Below are 20,590 nucleotides of genomic sequence, written 5' to 3'. Positions count from 1 at the left end.
TAATTGTACTAAAAGAAAAAGCAGTTGTTACAAAAAACAGCTGAGTGTTTAGTAAACTATAATTATAGTAGCTGTGCTGGTTCCAAAATCAATGTAATAACGTTTGGTAAATTATGAGGTTGATTTGCTGTAGATAGTTAAAAATTACGACTATATTATATTATACTAGAATATAATATATATATATATATAATTACAATATAATATATATTTATTATTATATTTAATATAATAAAAAATATATTATTATGTTTATTACTATAGATCTAGTGATGCTATACAATCATACAAATAGATTACCCATAAATATGACAAACAGAAATTACGACTACAGAATTAAAAGTATGTTGCTATAATAAGTTTTGGTGATTTCTAACATATACACCACTTAGTAACACTACTGTTGGCAAGAAATTAATGGTAATTAATTAATGCTAGACTCTAATATAGGCCAAAAGGCAAACACAAAAAGGAAAAAGTCTTCTTCAGTTACCAATTTCAGACCTTGCCTATAATTATATTATCATATTATAATAAATATAATTATATCAATATAATATAATGTAATAATATTATTGTAATATTATTAATATAATAAGTTTAATTATATCAATACAATATAATATATAATATGTTATAAAATAATAATTACAATATCATATTATAATTATAATATCATATTATTAAAATAATTATAATATTATTATAATATCATATTATATGATAAAATAATAATATTATAGTTATTAATATAATTATGATATTATTTTTTACAATATTACTATTATATTATATTATATTATATTATTGTATTATTATATTATATTATATTACGAGTTTGAATTTTAGATTGAGAATGTTGTAAATTTTAAATTTCATTAGGGGTATTATGAAAATTTTATTAATTGTACTATGTTGATTCCCGTACAATCTAAAAGCTAAAGTTGTCTTTAGGCTGCTAATTTTGGTTGTAGATTCTTCAAAAATTCTTCAAAAAGCACTGTTGAGAAAATTTACCAAACACTAAAATCAGCTTTTGTTACAAGCAGAAGCTGATTTTGGAAGCGAAAAACAATACCAAACTAAGCCTTTGTATCGTCCTTTTTTTTTTATATATATATATATATATATATATATATTTTGTCTTTGAACAAGGAAAATAATTTAATTGAAAATAAAAATAAAAAGTCTTCGCAAGTTAAAGAAAATTTACTTCCACAAATGAAAAACTCTAGGATGTCCAACAATGACAAAACCTCCAAGCATAGATATTACCTTTTGTTCCCATGTGTACCAGAGATGCAACCACGAATATGAATTTGCAAATTTTCCCAAGGTAAACTATTTGAATTTGCAAACAAGACAAAATGCAATGCAGAATGGAAAAGGTACGTTCAATTGAGACTATGGAAATACATGTAATAAACATGAGAATCATCACTAGTTCTAGAAGTGAAATTTCCATGTTCATATCATGTTTTGAGTTCAATCACACAAATACTAAACCATCACCAAATTCACAAACTTGGAAATTATATCATGATCACAGCCAGGGATCAATCAATCAATCAATCAATCAATCAATCATCTTCCCTGAAAATGACCCATTTGAGAGAACAAAGAAGAGCCCTCAACTGTTACACTAGAATCATCAGCGATCTCAAAATCAAGTCCTTCTTTTGAGTCAATCCCATTACTTTGTTTCTCCATCCCAATTATCATGCATTCACTCTTGTCTTCTACCTGCATTGACGCTGCCTCTTGAAGCTGCAAAGAATACTCCAAATTCCACAGCACATCTCCCATGGAAGGCCTATCGACGCCATACTCCGTGAGACATTTCTCCGCCGCTTCCAAGAACTTCTTAAGCGATTCGCCGTTGATGTTGCTAGCAATGTGAGGATCAATGATCTTCTCAATCATTCCCTTTCTGTGCCAATGCATTGCCCACTCAGCCAAGCTCACTTGTTCTCTTGGCAGCTTAGGATCTATAACCGTCCTTGCACATAAGGCCTCAAACAGAACCACCCCAAATGAGTAAACATCCGATTTCTCTGTGAGTTGTTGCCTTCTGAAGTACTCGGGATCAAGATATCCAAAACTGCCCTTCACTGCTGTGCTCACATGTGTTTTGTCCAATGATGGTGCAGCCTTTGACAAGCCAAAATCAGCAACTTTCGCAACGAAATTGTCATCGAGCAGGATATTTGTTGTCTTCACATCGCGGTGAATTATGCCCTGTGCTGCGCCGGTGTGGAGATAGTGCAGGCCACGGGCAGCGCCAATGCAGATTTCAAGCCTTTGCTTCCATGACAAAGGAGGGAGATTTGAGCCATATAGATGGTCGCGAAGCGGACCATTAGCCATGTACTCATATACGAGAATCATCTCTGATTGCTCATCACAGAACCCGATCAACGAAACAAGGTGGCGGTGCCTGAGCTTGGAGAGCATTTCGATCTCAGTCTTGAATTCATTGATCCCCTGCTCCGAACTTGGGTTTCCTCGCTTTATAGCCAACTTGGTTCCATCCTCCAACACCCCAAGATATACTTTTCCGAACCCGCCAACCCCAATCACTGCCTTCTCGTCGAAATTCTGCGTCGCAGCCTGCAATTCACCGAGAGTGAAGACTCTTCCAAAGTAAACAGAGGAGGCAAAATAGCCCGAGTAGCCACTTTTGCTGCGGCGAGAGCCAAAGAGACTAGACCTCCTAGAGCTGCTCCTGCTGGACCAGTAATTAGCACTTGAGTAGCCGGCTTGGAGCGGCAGAAGCCACGACGAGAAGCTCTTCCGTTTCTCCCAACCTTGAGGCCTCCTCTGCCACCGAACACAAACCGCACCGAGCAAAAACATCACCGTCACTGCCAATCCCAACCCGACAGCCGCAACAATCTTCATAGGACTAAGTGCTGAACTACCAGGCCCTTTGTATTTCCCATCAACGGTGAAAGTACCATTCAAGCTACCAGCAGAGTTACTTATCTTAATAATCTCCAATCCATTAAGAATAGCATTTCTCACCCCTGACTGGAGATTAGCACAACCAACCTGAACCATGATGGAACTGTTCGTGACATTCGCCGAATCAAGCACGAAGTCCCGGTAATACGCGGTGGCTAGAGCTCCCGTGAGACTCGAAAGATCGAGACTAGACACCGCTATCATCTCATTGATGTAGACATTGAAGTAAAGGCTGTTGAGGGCCAAGCTAACAATGTCACAAAAATGCATCCTAATCAAATAGGAAAAGCCCTGATCCACACTAAACCTCCAAGTGAGATTGAAATTGGGTTCCATAACAACAGGATCTTGCATTTCCTGAGCTGAGGCATAAACCCAATTGGGAGCAATCAAAGGGGTTAAACTTAACTCTCCATTATTTTCTCGGTATTTCACAGTTTTTGGAGACACAGAAACACTCTTAGACCCTTGTACAAACGCATTATATGCACTATCAGATTCCCAAGTTCTATATAACGTGTCGTTTTCAGGACCTAAATTTGGCCCTCCAACATTCAACCGGTAAAAAACTTGGAAAGCATAGTTTTTAAATAAACCATTGAAAACCCCAGATGAAAAAACGGCCGTGGCTGAATCTGCGACAAGAGAATCAGGAGCAGAAACTACCTCAATGGCGTTTATGAAAGCGAATGATTTCTTCTTCGGCTTGAATACGAGAGAAAATCTGTCACTGGCGTTGACGAAATACTCCTTGTAAACAAAAGTGGCGTAATCAGAAACTGAGAAGTCTTCTAAAAGAACGTAGTTATCGGCGGTGACCGTGAACGTTGCGGCGGTGAAATTGTACGTTGCATGGGGGACAGGGAAGAAGTAGAGACGGACAAAGTGGGTCCCGGCTTGTGAGATGTGGAAACTGTACGTGGATTCTTCTGAGAAAACCCTTAGGGTGGTGAACAGTGGAAGAGAGGAAGAAGGGATGGAGGAAGACAATGCTTTTGCGGCCGATATCGACGTTGAATCCGCGGAGATCTGCACGTCGTCGGAGGAGGACAGGAGGGACGCCGTGTCGCGCTCCGACTTGAAAGTCCGGCCGTCGGAGAGTTTGGTCTGCTGGGAAGAGCCACAGTCGATGAGGTAATTATCAGCAGGTGAAAAGGAAGAGAGAGAAGAAGAAGGAATTGTGAAGTTGATCAAGATTATGAGAAGGATTAAGGGAAGGGAAAAGGAAGAGAGTTTATGGGGTTCTAATATGTTTCTGCGTGGGAAAAACTCGTCCATTGTTATGTTTTTTTTTTTTTTTTTCCTTCTTTTGAGCTAGGATTGTAATGACATGGTGGAGAAAGTGATGATGATGATGGATATAAGTTTTTGCATTGTGCTATTTTTTTTTGGGTTTTGGATTTGTTTGGATGGAAGGAAAATGGACGAGAAAACTGAAAGTGGGTTTTTTTCTCGCGGATGTGAGTGTACAAAAATGGATGGAAATAAGGAGGTTTGTTGTTGGAGGCACGTACAAGGGAAATACGTGCAGGCATGTTTTTTTGTTGTTGTTGTTTTGATTCATTAATGTGTGAGAAGAAAAAGAGTCGGTAAAAGAAAATTAGAAACAGAATGGAGAGAATATATGTGTGCGAGTATATATATAGGACAACGAACTATGCGTTGGGCCCTGAAAGCCACTAAAAGAATGATTGCCTAAATATATAATAATGTTATCATCACTAACTTGTATATATTGCCTAAATATATAATAATGTTATCATCACTAACTTGTATATATTCACATATTTCAAACAAGTCATTCTCTATGCGTTCAGGTATTTTCTCTTTAACCACGTTTTCTTTTCCTATTAGATCAGTTATTTACAAGCTGAATGGTATACACCTCACAGTTGAGATTTGGTAGTTCTTGCGTGTTACAATTTTTTTTCCCCCCTTATATTTTCCTCCACTTGTTGCCATTGAAAGACGCCTAAAAAAGATTTTTATATACTTCTTCAATGAGATATTATCTTTTGTAATATTTGTTATACATTATCATTTTTTTTTAAAAGTAATTGGCAAAGATAGTTCCTAATCTATTTAATTAGTGACAACTTAATCCTTCTTTTAATTTTAGCAAAACAATCTCCAAACTCCTTAATCAAATGTAATTTATCTTTCCGTTATATTTTGTCAAGTTTTTAACGGAATGCATAGACTCTCTTCTTTCCTGAAAAGACCAAAATACTCTTAAACTAATTTTTTTTTTTTTTTAATTTATGGAGATTGAAGCTCAATCTCTGAATTAAAAAAAAAAAAAAAAAAAAAAAAAAAAAAAACTCTAAAACCAGAAAAATACGATTCCCCAAAACACACCCTCCAGCAACAACCTCACCACCACTTGCAGCAACCCACCCGGCCACCCCCAATTGCCACCACCGCTAAAAGAACTCCATTTCACCACTTTTTTTCTTTGAACGAAACCATGGATTTCATAAATGGGTTATATTAGGCAAAATTATATCAGATAAAAAAAGGGGCTAATCCCAATGCCAAAAAAATCAAAAATTGTGTTCAAAGCATATTCAAAAAGAATATGGGCTGCCTTACTTCTAAGCACATGACAACAGTACCCATCCCAAACCAGAGGATAACTTTGAATCTTCCAGAATGGGACCATCTTCTCCAACGCCAGAGAAGATTTAAAGGGAAAGACCACATTTACAACCTTTTGTTTCAGTGGTTGAGGCCGCTAATCGGATCTGTTACCGCTGGGAACTAGAGTCGTTGCCGCAGCATTTCGGAATCCCTCCGCCGTAAAGCCTCCACACTTCGAGCCCCCCATCGCAGCCCTTTCCACTGCAAACCAGATCTCCTCGCCGTGGCCCTCCCCATTGCGGCCCCACCTTCGTGGCCCTCAGCACGAATTTCTATTTAGAAATGCAAGAGCGGGTCGGCCGGCCTAACCCGTTCTCCTTAGACCCACGCGGGCCGCGGGCCGGGCCGCCCCGGCCCGTATAAGAATGACCTTAGTCCAGCCCATACCACAGGTCAATTTTACGTGTGTCAGGTTGAGCCGTGTCGCGAGTCAGAATGGGCCGTGTCATGGACCTTGAATGGGTTGGCTCACTCAAAGCCCATCTTGGTCCATCATGAGTTTAAATGAGTCAGCTCATCTAAACGTGTTATTTTTAATTATTTTATTTTTAATTTTTACACAAAGTAACAAATATATAAGTTTAAATAATCAATGGAAATAGGAAAATGGATATTTTATTTACGATTTTTTCATTAAATAAAAACTTTTCTAAGGAAAACTCAGTAGGATAAAACCTTAATAAGAAAAAAAAAGTACAATCAGGATAATTATACATAAGATGTTAACAAAATTACTATAAAAAAAAGAAAAAAAAAACATGAAATATTATGGGCTTAGATAGGCTAGACCGGCCCATTATGGGCCTAGACGGGCCAGGCTGGGCCGGCCCATCATGGGCCTAGACGGGCTGGCCCAGTCCCGCCCAAGCTCGGCCTAGTCCATGATTTTTCATGGCCGTGCCGAGTTAGCCCATGGGTCGATATATGTTGGCCCAGCCTAACCCATTAATATTTATGGGCTGGGCTGTGCCTTGAACAGTGACGGACCGTGCCGGTCTGACCCGTCACTGTGTCATGATGGGCCTGGCCGGCCTATGGGCCCCGGCCCATTGTTGCATCTCTATTTCTATTCACGCCCAAATTTCAAACAATTTCCAATCTTTTCTCAAGTTTTCCAAAAAATCAAACAAAAAAAGAAGAAAAAAAGGTCCTAAAAGTGAAATGGAGGACAAACTAATTTGTCGAGTGGAAACAACAAGAGGATCTCTCATCACCTCCTTGGAGAGAGGGCGGCGAAGCTCCAGAGAAGAAGAGAATGTTGCGAGCTTCAAGGAATAATTTTAGCTCAAATGTGACCAACAAGATGCTTTTTTGATTATACCCCGCATTATAAGGCCATGTGAGGGGTCATGTGGGATTTTCTGTTGGGAATTTGACGGATGTTAAGGGAAAGATGTAAATTGCACCTTAAGGAGTTTGAGATGTGTTTTGTCAAAACTAAAAAAAGATGGACTAAACTGTCACTAACTAAATAGGTTAGGGACAATCTGTGCTAATTATCCTAAAAAAATTAACGTATAATACTTTAAGAGGCGCTGCACAAATTTTTTTTTTTTTAAAAATACGTACAGGTTGTAAGTCTTAATGCATTATTATTTTTTAAAAATCATAAATAATAATGTTTTTGTAGTCAAATTAGAATCAAATTCCAAATACTAATTCAAATTATATTCATTATTCGAATTAAAACTTTAAATGTACAACCAAATGCCAGTTCAAACCACTATGTTAGAATTTTTCTATTCAAATCAACACAATTCAAACCAACGAGGCTTAATAGTTCTATTTCCTTAATAATTGGTACAGAACATGACTTAGTCCACTAAAATTGGTACGCATATATTCACACATAACTAGGAATTACAATATCCTTAAGTAATATTTCACCAAGAAGATACATAACAAGTTATAATGCCTACTGCCATCAAGGGATAGTGTACAACTGTACATATTATCTGAGACGTGTACATATGGTTTTATCGTAAGACATGGCTAGCGTAGACCCCCCCACACACCACTTTGGAATGAAAGGAGCTTAATTGGGAGGACAAATTATAACGCAAAAGCTTTGCTATCACGTCTCCCCCTTTGTCTATTATATGGTCCACTTCACGCAACTATGAAAAACACATCCTTAATTCACCAACAAGAGACGGAATCAATTAGCGATCATGCTTTCAAGGGCCAGGGGTACACACTTCTTGAAGATATATGTGGACACTCTATTGTGACAAATGGTTGTTGATGTAGATGTGGGTATCACTTGAAATTAGCATTGACTTTTGATTTTTTTTTTCTTTTTTGTCGGCTAAAACATTGACTTTGGATCATAAGAATCTAAATGCTACTTGGGAGCACAAGTTATAATGCAAAAAGACTTTGCGACCACGTCTTGCCCTATGAGTCTTTGACATAGACTTTGATCACCTATGGAGATGAGATATGATGTTTGTCATACTCTCCTAAAAGAATGATAAATCAAAGATAACGATTTCAACATGTATACATGATTAGACAAGCTTTGAAGGAGCAACCTTAAATAGTACTATAATTCGCCATGCAACAATATTGCAGTAAAATATATAAATAGATGAATTTTTAATAGTTATATTTTCATCAGCATCTGCAGTAATATAGAAATTTGATGAGTAATGTGCTAAGAACCTAATCTTACATTGGTAATATATATGTGTGTATATATATAAATATATACACATTTTGTAATGTATAACTGTTATACAATAATTTATCATAAGTTTAACATGACATTCCACATAAGTTATTTATAAACTCGAAGCTCAAATTGAGTTGGGTAAGTTAAGCTCGGTACCTTGAGATCATCACCTAAGTTTGATATTTTGAGCTGGATATATCGAGCTAAATAATTTAAAGTGGGTATGTCGAACTAAATAATTTGAGCCTAGTATGTTAAGATGAATAAGTGACATGAGTGACCCTAGGTAGGTAAATGAGGAAAAAATGCCTCAACCCAAATATCCTAGGCAAAATGCCCAAGGCAAAATGCCCAAGGCAAAATGCCCCAGGCCAAAATGCCTCAGGCCAAAATGTCCAAAGCCAAATGTCCTAGGCTAAATGCCTTAGGTCAAATGCCTAGACTAAATGTCTTAAGCCAAAATGCCTTAGGCCAAAATGTCCTGGCCAAATGTCCCAGGCTAAGTGCCTTAGGTGAAATGCCTAGGCTAAATGTCCTAGGCCAAAATGCCTCAGGCCAAAATGCCCTAGGCTAAATGCCTTAGGCTGAAATTCCTTGACCAAAATGCCCTAAGTCAAAATACCTTAACCCAAAATGCCTTAGGTCAAATGCCTTGGGCTAAATGCCCTAGGCTAAATGCCTCAAGTTAAGTGTCCTAGGCTCAACACCCTAAGTTTGATACTTTGAGCTCGGTACTTTTGAGCTTGGCACTATGAGGTCAGTACATTGAGCTCAATACCTCGAGGTCAAATCTCCGAAAGGTTAACTTCATAGGACAAGTTCTTTGGACTAGAGCAAGTTAAAATAAGCATAACTCCCTGACTCAATTTATCACGTGGAAAACAAAGAAAACACTACGTCAGCAATCCCAGTTAAATAAGAGAATCACCACGTCAGCAATCCCATGAGATGCATATTATCATCAAGGGAAGCGGAGATTATGTCCAAGGAGGAGTGAAAAGCCACATACTAAAAGAAGAGTAAGAGACACAAAAATGGTGGACATGGGTAGGACGGTTACACCCATGACCAACGGTTACATCCACAAGGGATGGTTACTCGAGGGGAAGGGCCCTATAAATACGAGAAGAGGAAGCGGAGAAGGGGGTTCGAATCCTCACTCTCAGAGAAGACTTCTTTACGTTTTTTTCCTTACTTTGAATGTCGAGAGAGCACGTAAGAGAGAATTTGAGTGTGTAATCTCATTAATTCAATGAAAATCATAGTAAATGTAGGTCACATTGGGTCAAACCACTCTAAATGCTTGTATCCCCTCTTTCCTTTCATTTTTATTTTGATTCGTTGATGGTATTTTGCTTTTGAATCGGATCTTACTCTAAAAATTCAGTTCCTCTAAAGTTGGTCATTTTTTGCCGTCAACAATAACAATTATAATCGAACAGAAGTACATGATATTTTACCGCAAAAATAATACAAGGTTTTGAAAAAAAAAATTAAAAATTAAAAGCTGCTCCTTATTTTCCTTTACAGATAGTTTTGAGTATAACTCATTTTCATAAAACAAAACAAAAAGAATCCACAACGCTATAGTTGTGTACAAAAGAATGTTTGTCATGTAAATAAATTATAAAATCGTCTTAGCAAATTCAATCTCTACAAATATACGAAATCATCACAATTGGGAACAAAACCTAATACAACTTGTTATCATTGCACTCGGCAACCCTGCTGCTCTGCTCTGAGATAAATCAGTCCACGTGTCATCCTCTAAAAAATAAACAAATAAATAAGTAAAGAGAAAAATAAAATTGCGACTAAATGTGCAATAGATGAACAAAATGAAGTTAATGAATGAATATGTCAGCATCACAATTGAACTGTGGTGTAAAGAGAAACTGCGTATTATAGAAAAACAACCTCAAAAGTAGCAGGCAATACTCTTTTCCACACCAACAACAAAATATGTTCATGAAATGGAATTCACATGACCAAGAACTACTCGTTACCTCTTTTGTGTCTCTCATGCGCAGTAGTTCCAATCTTTCATGAGGTCTCCGATTTGTTAGGGTAGCAAGCTGCAGCCAAGTATACATTAATACTGGTCCAAAACATGATTATTAGCTAATATACTTGTTACGTAACAAAAAAGAAAAGAAAAAAAAGTTACCCAAAAACTGAAGCGCTCGGGATCTTGTGCTGTGGGCATCATAGACTCAAGATTATGAATTTTCTCGAGTTTTCTTTGATCTACAGCAATAAAGAAACGTAATAATTATATGGACAATATGCAAACAAGAACTTTAGAATTGAATAAGCCATCACAAGGTAATGACAGACTGCATGAGCACTGATAAGATTTTCAAAGGATTCACTAAAAAATGCAAGACATTTATCTTTTGCTAGAGAAACTAGGAAAAGGTTTGCAAAGTGTTTCCTCAATGTCTTCCAACATGACATCGTCCAAGCGAAAGTATTTAAATAAAAGCAACCATAAAAAAAATTAAATTGGAAAAATAAAACCAAACATAGTAACATCATTAGTGGCAAAACAAAAAGGAAATTAAAATATTAGAAATTGACAATCTCCTGTCAAATAATGGCTTCATTAAAGCGTTTTTACCAATATTACTAATTCTACTGAGCTTTTTTTTTTCCTTACCAAGGATAATAAAAAGATATCAGTATACAGACCAGTTAAGAAAGGAAAAGAACAATATTAGACAACTATCCTTTCCTTTGTCTTCCAAAAACGGAGATCTAGCAATTAAATGTTTTATTCCACAAACTCGACGAGGACAATTCCAGTCAATTTGCAAGCGAGAACAGATGTAAATTGTGAAACGAGTATATTATCCCTCAGTGTCTCACCAAATTGTGCTGCTTCTTTTGCCCTCGTTATCCATGACCGAGCATATTCGACTGCATTATTTGTCGTCTCTTGTAACTGTAACCGTGTAGAAAGCAGTTCATAAGGATCAAACAATACGAAAAAACCAAGGTACCTATTTCTGTATCTTCCTACATTGATACATCTGACAAGTTAAGTTATCAATATACTGCCTAGATGGTCTTGTACAATCCCATTTAAAAAAGGAAACCTCATTTAGTGAAAACTATATCCCTCTGGCTCAACATTAACCATAAAAGGGAAAGGCAAACTTACGTCTGCTCTTTCTTCTGACCCTTCGGGTGGATAAATATCCTGTACACATTCAATCTCTGCAACACGATACCTGTATTACACATCAGAAAGAATTTAAGAAAGCGAACTGCAGATCAAATGAGTAGCAGGTAGCTCATATAAAAACACTGGTAACTCACCCATCTTGATCCCAAGAACGAATTATATGAAATCTCTGGTGACTTTCAATCTGCATATATTTGCTTTGTTAAACTCACAAATGGATTGCTGTAAAAGGATATAACCATAATTTCGTATTGAATAAATATGTTAAGAGGAGAGTCTGTTTCATCCCAATCCAATGAACTAGCTAAATAGAGGGGGAAAAAGATACAATTATACGACCAAACATCAATGATAAATAGAAACTTCACAAAAAATATTTTACACGGAAATATATTTGGAGTGGATATTTTTTTATTAATTGTAAAATCCTGATAATTACCAACTTGTCAAATTGGAACAAACCAGAATAGTTTTTTCATTTTTCTGGATAAAAAGGTAGACAAACAGAATGTTTGAATAATTAAATTTCGGCCGCCCATAAGGCAGTTAAAGTAAACGGTGCATGAGTATGAAGATACATGATGTCTAACCTCTAGATAGAAACGCCCATCTGGAAGTGGTTCACACCTGTATGCACAACAGGTATTTAAGGGAAAAAAATCAACCAAACGAAGTTTACCATGGAGCTTGAAATTAAACAAGTAAACGATGAAATCTACAAGAAGAGGGCGAAAAATAAAAGACCTACTCAGTTATCTCGACTTCACAAGCAAAATCAGCTAAGGTACCCGTATTAGGATCAACAATAACCTACACAATCAGTAGAAAGGCACAATAAATAACAGTGAGGGATTTTTGGTCATTTTGATATACCTTAAGGATGAAAGGAAAAGGACAAGGACAATTAATATTAAACTACCATTCCCATCCGATGATTGCCTTCCATTATCCTTCTCACCTGTTTTCAAGTCATAATTAATACAAAAACAATAATTTCTCCAAACGAATAAGTTAAGGATATTATGATAACATTAATTTTTTGCAAAATCATTCATTCAGATATTTTGGAAAGAAAATTAAATTTCAGGCTCCAGGATTTACTATTTTCATAGCAATCCAGCTCTTTCCACTTAACAGTCACCTTCTGACCATGCTATAACCTCGTTGAAACTTGAAACATAGAAAATGTTTAGAACTGGTGACCCTATAGACGATGATATGTAGGTGAAGCATATACACAGAAGCAGAGGTTTTTGATGATGTACGTATCTGATAAGACATGTAACAAGCAGTTAAACAAGCAAATGAACTCACCATAAGTCTATAACGAGGCTCAAATATATGCAGTGGAAATTTCTGACACGGAATGACAACATCCATGACAAAGAGAGGCATCAAATCAACACCAAGGTTTGTCAAACTTTGATGTTCTGTCCTCCTTTCAGCATACTCCTCTGGGAAATTCTTTTGTATAATGTTGTTCAGTGTCACACTGGCAAAAACCCATATGATGTCATAAAATGTAGCTAGAGTTAAGAGACTAAGATAAATGGGGTTTGTAGTTTATGTGTTGGAGAAGAAAAAGGAAGAAAGAAAGAAAAAGAAAAAAGAAAAAAGAATATGGTTGTTCAACCATCATGAATTTCAAGCATTGCGTGCATTATTAACACAAGAATGTAGACTGGCCCCTACCAAAAAGATTTCACAGATAAAGATCGACCCCATTAGTAACTTTCTCTTATTCTATTTACTGCTATTATCCCGCATAAGGCGGCATCAATCAATATATATGGACAGTGGTGGTCTACTAATCAGATGATGATGATGACGACTGTTTATGAAATAGCTATACATATATCAACCTAAAATATCTTATTTATTAAACTCCTGGATGCCTTGTCTTCGACCAACAACATTCTCAATAACAAAAGCATACATAGAAAGAGGGCTGATACGAGTTATCTCACTCAATTTTCAATACCAAAAGGAAAATTACCTGGTAGAACAGGTTCTTGGACTAATGAAAAGAACTGTCCGACACAATGGACATTTGTTACCTAACATTTTCAACACAAGGGTTAAAAAGGAGTGAAATATAAGTTGATCTATAGACCTTTGGAAACAGGATCAACTACAGTAAAACACTCACTCCGATCCATTGACTGAAATAGACACGAGCGACAAAAAGAATGCCCACAAGGGGTTGTGATAGGTTCATAAAGTAGCTTCAGACATAATGTACAATCGAAATCATCAGTACGTTCCGGCCTTCCATGGTCTCTCCTCCCCCTTAAATTGCCTTGAGTTCTCTCCAGATTCTGAAGAGAAGTCTTAAGAGAATTGCTGCATATTACCAGAACAGAACATAAACCATTACCAAGTGGGACCTTGTATAAATATTAAATAGCAAGTAGGAATTAACATCCTACAATACAAGTATCTCTAGCCCTTTAACTGACAGAATCGTTATGTTACAAGTATTACCTAAAAGGATCCACCTGAAGACCAGAAAGAATAACATCTCGGGCCATCTCATATTTCTCCAACTGCAAATCACGCCAAGATTAAATTGAGAAAAAACTGTTACCAAACAACTAAGAAGGACAACAGCTTTTCTAACAGCACAAACACACACAAGTGGTCACTGTCAATCCCAAATGAAAGCACAAAAAGCTGAGTGTCAAAACGTATTTTTATATTTTTAATTACTCCAGTGCCTTAAGCTCATTGAAGTGCAGAATGCTAAACTTCCAATCTTGGGGCTAGATGAGTTAATTCTTTTTCATTAGGTCCTCTGATTAGCTTGAGGATTGCTTACATTTGGTATAGGCGAGTTTCTTGGAGTGATGGTGAACCTAACCTCTGGTTTTTTTTGTTCCTTCTTTGATTTTCTTGCAGAATAAGTTTCTCCATTTGTCAGAGAAAATAGGACAAAGGAAATATAGGTTTTGTTTCTCCCCCTCCCCCCCCCCCCCCCCACTAAGGGAAACAAAAGTATCCTATTGAAAAAGTTTAAATCATAATACATGCACGTTCCACTTAGGTGCATCACGCATGCTATCTAATAAGAGATACTGAATATGAAGTACCCAGGAATGACCCTTTCCCTGCGACATATAAACAAAATGGTGACAATTTCATACCAAAATAAGAGCACCAGCCTTTAGAATGTATGATTTCACCAAATTGCTGCGTAAGTTAATCAACTTGTCTGCATCCTTCAACGCAAGCTGAAATAATTGGAAGAAAAACATTTCAGAATGTAGGCAAAAGAAGCTTGACTTTTTACTGAATTATGATACAAGCAGACTTACTTCAGCATGTGTCGTTGGATCAAGCCCGTTCAATGGTCTATATTCAGAAGCTGATGGAGGTCTGTGCATCAAGAATTTACTAATCCTGCTTGAGAGTAGGCATTGTTAATGCTGTCCAAACTCTTTCAAAAGATGATTCGAAAAGCAAGCGATAAATAATCAATGGTAGAGGACAAAAGGGAAAATAAATCAATGACTAACATTTAACCTTATATAAGCAGCACAACGGTTGCCAAGGATAACAGGATCACTTGGTTTAATGCTATTAGCCCGTGAGTAACAATTGATTGCCTGAACAAATAATATGATTAATGAGAAAATACAGGACAAGAATTTCAAAGAATTCATAAAAAATTTCTTCAAGCAAAAAGAAAGCCTATTGAAGGCATTTTTTTTTCCCTGGAGTAATTAAGCATACAAAATGACAAGTTGCAAACAGATTCAAGGTTTACTATGGATATCTACGTACAGATTGCCTACGCAATTGTCTAAAGTTCAATGGTTTGTTACCTCAAAAACTAAACCAACTTCTTTTAAAACATGAATAAGTGTAGAAGAATAAAATTAAACTGTAATCCGCTTGGTAGTTTCCAGTTCCACCATAATCCTTAAATGCTCTAACAGCTATTTTGTACATTTTTCATAGATATTCCATCAAACTACAATTTCATACAGATTCCATCAAACTACAAGACAATTAGAATTGAAAAACCCAACAGGAAATAGACTTTAAATTGCTAAAATGCCACCTCCTCATAACGGTTCTCTCTAAATGCTCGATTCCCTCTTTGCACAAGGTCAAAAACATGATCAAACGTGTCCCGAGGCAATGATTGTCCTCCATCATGTGCCTGCAGTTTCATCCAAGTCCTTCCATTAGGTTCCGGGGCACAGTTTCAAATGTCAACAGAAATTCATTTTCCATACAACCAGAAAAGAACAAGCAAATAACTTTGACAGAATCCACATAAGATTCAAAATTGAGAACCATAATGAAAACATCCATATAATTCCATTCTAAAATAAGCAAATAACTTTCCATTAGAAAGTGGACTTAAGAAAAGAGCATCTACAAACAGTACATTTTGGATACACCAATGTCAGGAACAAACCAAAACAGTATCAACATTCGATTCTATTACCACTTTTCCTTGGATTTCACACTGACCAGAGAGCTGGCAAAGAGTTAAAACGAAAGAAAGAAAACAAATTTCTTCGAGTTTTTTACGCAAATTGTTCTCAGCAACCAAACAATTGGAAATGAAAAACAAAAGAAACAAACAAAAGCCTCTTTTAAAGGGTTAGAAAAAGAAAAAAGAACAAAAAAAGGTAAAAAGTAAACACCAATTGATCTCTGAGAAAACGCATGAGAAACTTACAACAATCCTACAATATACAAATTTTCAGATATATGAAAATTCAGCTCAGCTAATCAAAACAGTCAAAATACGCGAAATTGCCGCCGAGAACATTCTCTTTTTCTCCGCTCCCAACTAATAAACAATCACTACAACCATTTAGAGAGAGAGAAATAAATAAAAATAAAAATAAAGCTCCATTTTCCCCTCCATTAATCCAAAATTTCTCCGGCCAAAAACAAAAACGAACCGAGACTTCAACCATAGCATTAACATTGAAAGGAAAACTCGATTTTTAATCCGATTATCCCACAGTTTCTCGCGAACCAAACAGAAACGGAATCAAGAAATGAAAAAAGAGGTAGAGGAGGAAGAAGAACAGATGGTTACCGAAATGTAGTCGTCGACGTCGTCAATCCCGTCGGCGGCGAACAGGGACGGCGAAACGACGTCGCCGTGAGACATTGAATGAAGAAAGAAGAAGAATGAGAGAGAGAGAGAGAGAGAGAGAGAGAGAGAGAGAGAAGAAAGTGAAGCTGGAGAAGGCTTTTTTGACGTTGGTGTTGGTTCGTTCGCAGTTCGCACGGACCAAATTCGGCTACGTGGTTTGATGTGCGTAGGCAAAAGACTTCTTTTCAGGACCCCAGGAAAGCTACCTCTTTTGGATTTTGGATTTCTCTCTCTCTCTCTCTCTCTCTAAAAGTCCAGTTTTAGATTCTTATTACAGTAGTACCTGTCACTTGTTATAAATACGAAACTTCACCAACGCTGCTCATGAGCGCGTGACGCGGTTATATGTTTCTCTATTATTTACGCTCGTTCACTTTAAATATTCGAATTGAGATGTGATATTTTTTAAGAGATTTTTATTATAATAAAAAAAATTAAATTTGATATTTTTTTAAAAATTTTTACTGTAAAAATCTAAAACAAAAAATTTAAATCAGTGAAATAAACGATACTTTAATTGCTAAAAGGTTTCTTTTTAAAAAAAATAATTGACACGGATAGTCACCAACTTCTTTAAAAAATGATAGTTTAATTTTTATTTTTTTAAAATTTTAACAAAATAGTCGCTAACATTAATAAATAGGTGTAATTAATTTTTTTCCATAAAGTTTCGTTAAATTATTCACGTTAAAACCTAAATGATCCTTAAAAAGACGAAATTGTCCTAAACTCATCTCCTAAATTTTTAATCAATCTAATCTGATAATCAAAAGTTAGGGCATGCACAACAATGGCAGTGGCCAACGACTCCTCCATTATCGTCTTTAGCCCAAAAGCCTCGCCTTCACCGTCTGCCTCCTTTGGGGCTTCCTCCGCTGACGGTCGTGGCCCCATCTCGACCACCTCTAATCTGGCCTTCGGTGTGTCTCTTGCTTTGTTTTTTTCTTTTTATAGACCAAAACTTCTCACCATTAAAAAAAATTCTCTCTCTCTATGATACTTTTGGATTTATAATGAGTAAAAGTTGTATTTTATAAGGAAAAATATCACAAATCACAGAGCTTTAATGAAATATAATCAAATCTCTAATCAAAGATTCCTAATACTCTATCCACAAAATTTTCTGCTATTTCTTTATATTATGAAACTCAAACCAAAATTCTCACTCCCACAGATAATTTCAGTCTCACCGCGAGCAAATCCAAATCGATCCTTGGGTGGTACGTAATCAGTGGGGCTGTACAAGAAATGAAAGTGAATATAAGGAAAAATATACAATGGAGCAATCGGTGGAGGTAAAAGAGGAAAACATATGTGGAGGAAAATGAGCCTTAATGAAATATAATCAAATCTCCAATCAAAGATTCCTAATACTCTATCCACAAAATTTTCTGCTATTTCTTTATATTATGAAACTCAAACCAAAATTCTCACTCCCACATATAATTTCAGTCTCACCGCGAGCAAATCCAAATCGATCCTTGGGTGGTACGTGAGTGAATCTTTGTAGGCCGTCTTTCACGAGTACATCATCATCAATACAGAGCTATAAATATGGCCAGGGCTAGACAAGTCGTCCTATGGCCACTTCTTTCAATTCGCCCAATATTGGGGTTGAGTCGATTCGGTCCGCATAAGAATCGAGCATGGTCGAGCCAAAGTTTTTAATCCATATAACTTTTATAAAAAAAAAAGATAAATTAAAATGCAAATGAAACACATGAGCTAGCTAGACCTGTATACGGTCATCGGGTATAAAGGTTGGGTTGAGCTGTATGTTTTCTTTACCTAATCGGGCCAACCCGGCCCCACCTCGTCATACAAGTTAGGTTGTATTTTTTCTCTAACTTGCATGGGCTAGGTCTAACCGACAACTCAGATAAATAAATACTAGTTTATGGAAATACTATAAAGAAATAAATAAAAAGTTTTGTTTAAGAAATACAATTCTCATTAGTTTTGTAGCATGCTATAAAGAAATACTATGATGATTTTATGCATAATTTAGACATCTGACTTCTACCATGAAAAGTTGAGTTCCATTTGAACTTAACTGTTGAATCGTATTAAATTAACAAAATCTAACATTTTAAAAACGTATGTTATTAATAAGGTAGCTTTTCACATAATTCTCTTTAAATATTCATATATTATTCTTATTGTAGGATTAAAATGAATTTAATCGTTTGTTTTAATAGAAATATAGTTGTTGGTGTCTGTAAATCCACACCTTTTCTCTAATCATCCACTCCTGCTAAAAAGGAATAAATACATATATTGTGATACAATTTTATGATAGAAAATATACATTACATGAAATCTTTTTTTTTTCTTTGTGGATTTCATACATAACAAGAAGTTGTTTCTTTATAAAAAGAAAAAAGAAAAATCCTTCTAGGCAAAATATTAATTACATTGACATTTTTTTTATGGTCTCAAAAACATTGTTTTTTGTTTGAAGTGATGTTTTCTTATTATTTGTTTCCCACCTACCAGAAAGAGCTGAGAAATATAGCTATAAGATCTACAAGAAGGGAGAATAAGGTTAAAGAATTTTTTTACTTCAACCTTTAATCAAAAGGTTTATATTAATCAATGCTCTTTTAAATTTCAATGCAATGATTAAGATTTCCCCACATGACTTATATATACTCCCACACCTCACACGTCAATATATGAGTCTAAGTAATATAAAAACTGACCACATTTTAGTTTCTTTGTTACATTGGTTATTACTTTAAATGAGATAGTTTGTCCTATTATAGATACCTCTATGTAAATTAGTGATAAAAAGAGAGAAGTAGAAATGTGTTGGGTTTTACAAGATAACTTTTGAATTGAACGGATTAATTTTTCGACATTGGTTTTCAATTAATCATAAAGTAATTTGATCATATCAAGTTATACAATGGGAGTACCTTTTTTCATGATTGGAATTTTCTTTATAAATTTTCCCTATTCTTTAATAAGCTTCAAAAGAAAAACAAATGACATATTGTATTGAACAAATAATTAAATATGGTATTATTGCATACAAATGAATATCAATTTTCAGTCATTACTCACTTATAGAAATTTACATATTTGATCTTAAATTTAGATAATTTTAAATATATTCATTGCTTTGTCAAATTATTTGTGCGTTTTTTATAATAAAAAAAATTACAAATATATAAAGTTAATATTGACTTGTCACACTGCTTACGTACGAAGTTAAATTTGAAAAACTCAAAAGCACAAAGTACTGTTGCCAGGATAGTTTAGTAAGATCAAAAGGTGCGTGATATAATGCGTTTGGGTTATTGACCTACTTAATCAATGCATTACCTCGAGCCTTTACTGGAATAAATAATTGACCATGCCCTACTACCTTAAGCCACACATCATACGGATTTTATGTTTAATGTTATATCATCTTTGACCAACTTAGTTTTTATCGTTCGCTTCGCAGATTCAAATTTTCAATTCGAATTGAGATGTGACATCTTCTGAGAGCTTTTAATTATAGCAGAAAAAATAAAATGTGACATTTTTTTAGAACTTTTAACTGTAAAAATCTAAAATTAAAAACTCAAAACGGCGAAATAAACGATGCCTAAATTTTTCAACATAGAAATAGTTTTTAAATATTTCCAACAAAAAATAAAACTTCTTTAAATACTAGTTAATTTTACTTTGTTTATGATGTCATAAAAAAACTAAACTAACAAATAATACATGTTTACCGTTCTTTTTTTTAGAATATAAATAATAAATATGTATAGTAAGACTAAAATCTAGCCTATTTGGGATAGAATTGAGATCACATATCTCATTTTTGTCCCTTTCTTGACGTTCTTCTAATAAGATCATGTCACGTTAATTAAAATATTTTAACTATTAATTTTTTAATTAACTGCATATAAAATTTTAAACAACATGACATGATATTATTACAGAGACATAAAAAGGGGACAAATACCATTGCAATATCACATTAAAATCATATTTTTTAAAACATTAA

The 20,590-nt window shown here is 35.3% G+C and overlaps 2 protein-coding genes across 3 annotated transcripts; both read right to left on the bottom strand.

The window, feature by feature from the left end:
• Positions 1–1,584: 1,584 nt before the first annotated feature.
• Positions 1,585–4,558, bottom strand: LOC21391937 (probable receptor-like protein kinase At5g61350). Its single transcript, XM_010091586.2, has one exon. The coding sequence runs from the start codon at positions 4,240–4,242 to the stop codon at positions 1,585–1,587; it is 2,658 nt and encodes an 885-aa protein (XP_010089888.1). The 5' UTR covers positions 4,243–4,558.
• Positions 4,559–9,790: 5,232 nt separating this feature from the next.
• LOC21391935 (LON peptidase N-terminal domain and RING finger protein 3) lies at positions 9,791–16,754 on the bottom strand. 2 transcript variants are annotated; one of them, XM_024161294.1, is made up of 18 exons: positions 16,528–16,754; positions 15,529–15,630; positions 14,988–15,070; positions 14,780–14,864; positions 14,609–14,695; positions 13,950–14,011; positions 13,615–13,808; positions 13,462–13,522; positions 12,780–12,957; positions 12,385–12,423; positions 12,214–12,275; positions 12,056–12,092; positions 11,600–11,649; positions 11,442–11,511; positions 11,147–11,222; positions 10,446–10,525; positions 10,285–10,353; positions 9,791–10,016 (listed from the first exon to the last, which is right to left on the bottom strand). In XM_024161294.1, exons 1-18 carry the CDS (start codon positions 16,600–16,602, stop codon positions 9,951–9,953), a joined length of 1,476 nt encoding a protein of 491 aa, XP_024017062.1. In that variant the 5' UTR covers positions 16,603–16,754; the 3' UTR covers positions 9,791–9,950. The 2 variants fall into 2 exon arrangements, with proteins under 2 accessions (XP_024017062.1, XP_024017063.1); XM_024161295.1 differs by having other exon boundaries at positions 9,791–10,045; positions 16,528–16,753.
• Positions 16,755–20,590: the final 3,836 nt, after the last annotated feature.

The sequence above is a fragment of the Morus notabilis genome, unplaced genomic scaffold, assembly GCF_000414095.1.
Source record: "Morus notabilis unplaced genomic scaffold, ASM41409v2 Scaffold1202, whole genome shotgun sequence".
In the NCBI taxonomy this organism is placed as follows: domain Eukaryota; kingdom Viridiplantae; phylum Streptophyta; class Magnoliopsida; order Rosales; family Moraceae; genus Morus; species Morus notabilis.
This window is presented reverse-complemented; position numbering and strand designations above follow the sequence as displayed.